At 23.9% G+C, this 4,004-nt stretch overlaps 1 protein-coding gene across 1 annotated transcript in view; it reads right to left on the bottom strand.

Annotated features, from left to right (window-relative positions):
• Positions 1-3,790, bottom strand: part of LOC105617896 — a 10,749-nt gene extending 6,959 nt beyond the window's left edge. Inside the window, exon 1 of the mRNA XM_012199436.1 lies at positions 3,653-3,790. Within this exon, the coding sequence (XP_012054826.1) occupies positions 3,653-3,790 (138 nt within the window). The remainder of the gene's footprint in view (positions 1-3,652) is intronic.
• Between the last annotated feature and the right edge of the window lie 214 nt (positions 3,791-4,004).

Genomic DNA, 4,004 nt, shown 5'->3' on the forward strand with positions numbered 1-4,004 from the left:
ATGCATGCCTCATAAAGAGAAATTAATAGAAAAAGTAAACTTTATCTTTATTTTGTATAAAAAACATTCAGATTAAATTTATTATTACTTTTAAATTATACTAATCTTTTATTATTTATTTTTATTAACTATTATTTAAGTTATTTTCATAGTTTTTCTTATTTGATTCAGCAGCGTCAAATATTTTTATGTAAAAAATTTTTCTCTTTTAAATTCTCTTTAATATTTTTTTATTTTATATTATATATTATTAGATCTTTAATTTTTTTTTAGTAACACTAGAATTGAAGATAAGATAATGCAATTTTGTGATATAATAATGTTGTGAAAAAGAATTAAATAATTACTATTGTATTTTGATTTCAAAGAGAAAATGTTTTTGAAAATTATGATATAATAATTTCTTTTAAGAAGTAAAGTCATTTAGATAGGAATAGGAAAATCTTTCAATAGGAATGCAAAGATATATATTAGATTTCATTGTATAATAATTAAAAATAATGTATAATAATTAATTAATTGTATAATAATTAAAAATACTACTTGAATTATATTCTTTATTAGTTTAGGATTTAACTTGGCGCTAATTATTGATATCAAATCTTTTATAAGAATAATACATATTATTAGGGTTAGTATTATTTATTTAATTTGGGATTTAATTTGGCGCCAACTGTTGATATTAAATCTTTTTTACAAATGATACACAAAATTTTATGGAATTTATCCTTGGCGCCAGTTGTTGATAACAAATCTTTTATACACTGAGAAAAAAATATCCTAAATTTCAATAAATATTTATTTGAATAGTACCAACCAAATATTTATTAAATATAAAAATATATATCCTCGTGGCCGAAGTAATATTTCTCGCAATAAGAATTAATTATTTGCATCTTAATATGTCACTCAGCATTATTAAGATCGTTCGAAGATGCGAAAAAGCATCAAATTTTTAAATTGCTAGTCTCATCAATTTAACTCGTAATATTACTGCGGTAGTTTAATAGAGTTAGTATTTCAAGACAGAAAAATCGGCGCGCTTTTCAAAGAACTATATATAGTACATAATTTCACACAGAATTATACAAGCATTTAAGATCCAGCTAGATTGTTTAAAGCATTAATTTCTATAATTTGTGTTAAAAATATATTTATTTGATATAAAAAACATTAATTTGATTTAACAATCACTTCTTTTTATTAAGTAAATATTTATTTATTGTAATTAAATGATGTTTAGTTGGCAGTATTCAATATTTATTTAAATTCAATATTTATTTAAATTTAGACTATTTTTAGACTTTTTTTCATTGTATGAATGATACATATCATTTAAATTAATATTATTTATTTAATTTTATATTATTTATTTAATTGGTATGGAGTTCAACTTGATGCCAAATGTTGACATCAAATTTTTTATATGAATAATACATAAAATTTTGTGGAATTTAATTTATGGCCAATTGATATTAAATTTTTTATACAAATGATATACATATAATTACAGTTAAGTAAATAACAAAGATAGTACCACTTGGGTTTTACTTTTTAATTTGATAGAATTTAATTTGGTACGTAACGTGTCATTTAGGTTCTATTCGATGGCATGTATTTTTTTTATGTTTTTTTTAAAAAGATAATCTTTTATACGCGTAATACATAAAATTTTGTGGAAACTTTAACTTGACAACAGTTGTTATAATGTCATCATGTTTTTTTATACGAATGAGATACACATCATTAGAATTAGTAATAAAGATATTACCATTTAGATTTTACTTTTAAACACTTGGATTGGAATAATGAAAAGATATGTAATATTATAAATAATTTTTATTTGAAATATTTGAAACCGTTTACATAAATAAATGAATTAAATACGAGAGTGTCAATTACTGCTAAAGTTAAATATTTAAGGCAATTATTATTTTTATATACATTTATTTCAGAACCTTGATTATACGCCGATTATGTTCAAGCAATGTTGCAATAATTTGAAATGCTAATAATTCTCTCCAAATTAAATTAAAATTTATAAAGAACTTACTGAAAAGTATTTTTATCTGTGAGAATGCTAATCTTTGAAGATGCTAACATAATATACATAAAATCCGAATTTGATTCTCGATATAGGTAATATTTTTTGCAATAAATTTTTTACAGTTTTTAGTTTAATTTTGGGGAATTATTAACATCTCAGATTAATTGAATTACAAGTTCAAAAATAATTGGCGTGCAATCATAGTTCTAAGATAATGATATTTAAAATACATATTGATATATTACTGTAAACATTTAACTTTGATTGTAATTGGCAGTCTTATAATTTAATTGATGTATTAAACAATCATATTGTATCAATCTAATATAACTTACATATTTAGTAATAAACGCGATGTAATTACGTTATTAAAGTAGCGCATTCCTTTGATTTGAATCGAAATGCCGACAATCTTCCTATGGTTTTCAGTCTCCATTTCGATTTAAAAAGTCATCTAGTCCAATAAGCGCTTAGTATTATTAATATAAAGTATAGGATATAGTTAATAGATCCAAAATGGAAGACTTATGCGCTTTGATATATAGAGCTTTATTACCGTACAGATCGCAACGCTCACTAATTATGTATTATTTTTATTCGAAAACGCATCGATTAAAAATATTTTTATCAATAATTTATGAAATAACTAGAATATTATAGGTGTCTCAAAATAATCGCCAAATATTTCATGGGGTAGAATTGACTAAACTGAGTCGAAAAATCCTCTAACATTTTGCAATTTTCGCAATAGTAAACAAGATATTATTTATTAAAAATTAGTCTTCAATAATTTTTTATTCAAATACTATCAATATTTTACAGAAAAACTGCAAGAGACAAAAATTGTTTATTTTCTTCTTATAGAACTCTAAGAATTTTTTCAAAACTTTTTCAGAATTTTTTAATACTGTATTTTCTCATGTTGGTAAAAAATACAATACTAAAAAGTTGATAAAAAATTCTGAAAAAATTCTTAGAGCTCTATGAGAAGAAAATAAATAATTTTTGTTTTTCTGTAAAGTTGATAGTAAAAAATTATTTGAGTAAAAAATTATTGATGACCAATTTCTGCTCGTAGGACACGTAGAAAAAAAATAAAAGCACGTATGATACAACCATAGTATATAATTGGAGTATATAATCATAAAGTGGTATATATGACAAAATTGGAAGATAATTATTACACTTAAAAAAAAAATTTTCGATAATTAATTAAATTATCATTCAGCGTTTGAAAATGATTTCGATTGTATGTAAAAATATTGCAGCGTTCTACGATATGTTAAAAATAATAAAATGTAATGATTCTATCATATAATCTCAGAATTATCTATTGGCAAATGCATTCAATCGATAAGTAATTAATTATCGAATTAATTACCGCACGCAGTAGCTTTCGAGCGACGTCTCTTACAACTAAATGTTAAATTAATTAATGCAGCCGTTACATTTGCATTTAAATTAATATTTAACATATTCTAAAAATCAGTTATTTAAGCTAACATTAGCATAATGATTTCTGATGCTATGAATAATAATAGCGTTTTGAGTTTAAGTGGGAATCATAAAAATTATTTGCGATAATCGGTATTGTGCAATACTTACGGAAAATGTGGAACCTTCGGGAAAAACAACGTAACGTCGTTTCCTCGAAAGATTCGTCCGGTATTTATCGTCCGCTTCGTACTCGGATAATACCAGGCAGAGAACTAAAAATATCAGGTACTTGGCATTGTAATCCATTGCTATTCTGTAAAAAGCATATCGTGCATGTTGAATCAGCAATCTAACAAGAAAGGCCGACGCATTTTTATGAAATTTTATATTTGAGAAATATAATGTTCCTACATATAAATTATGTAGCCATTACTACGTAATATCTCGTTTCTTATTAAAAGCAGAAGTTCTTTTGAGACGGGTGCGTTACATAGATTGACGCGGCTGAAGCTCATCTGTC

This window comes from Atta cephalotes, assembly GCF_000143395.1.
Source record: "Atta cephalotes unplaced genomic scaffold scaffold00014, whole genome shotgun sequence".
Taxonomy (NCBI): domain Eukaryota; kingdom Metazoa; phylum Arthropoda; class Insecta; order Hymenoptera; family Formicidae; genus Atta; species Atta cephalotes.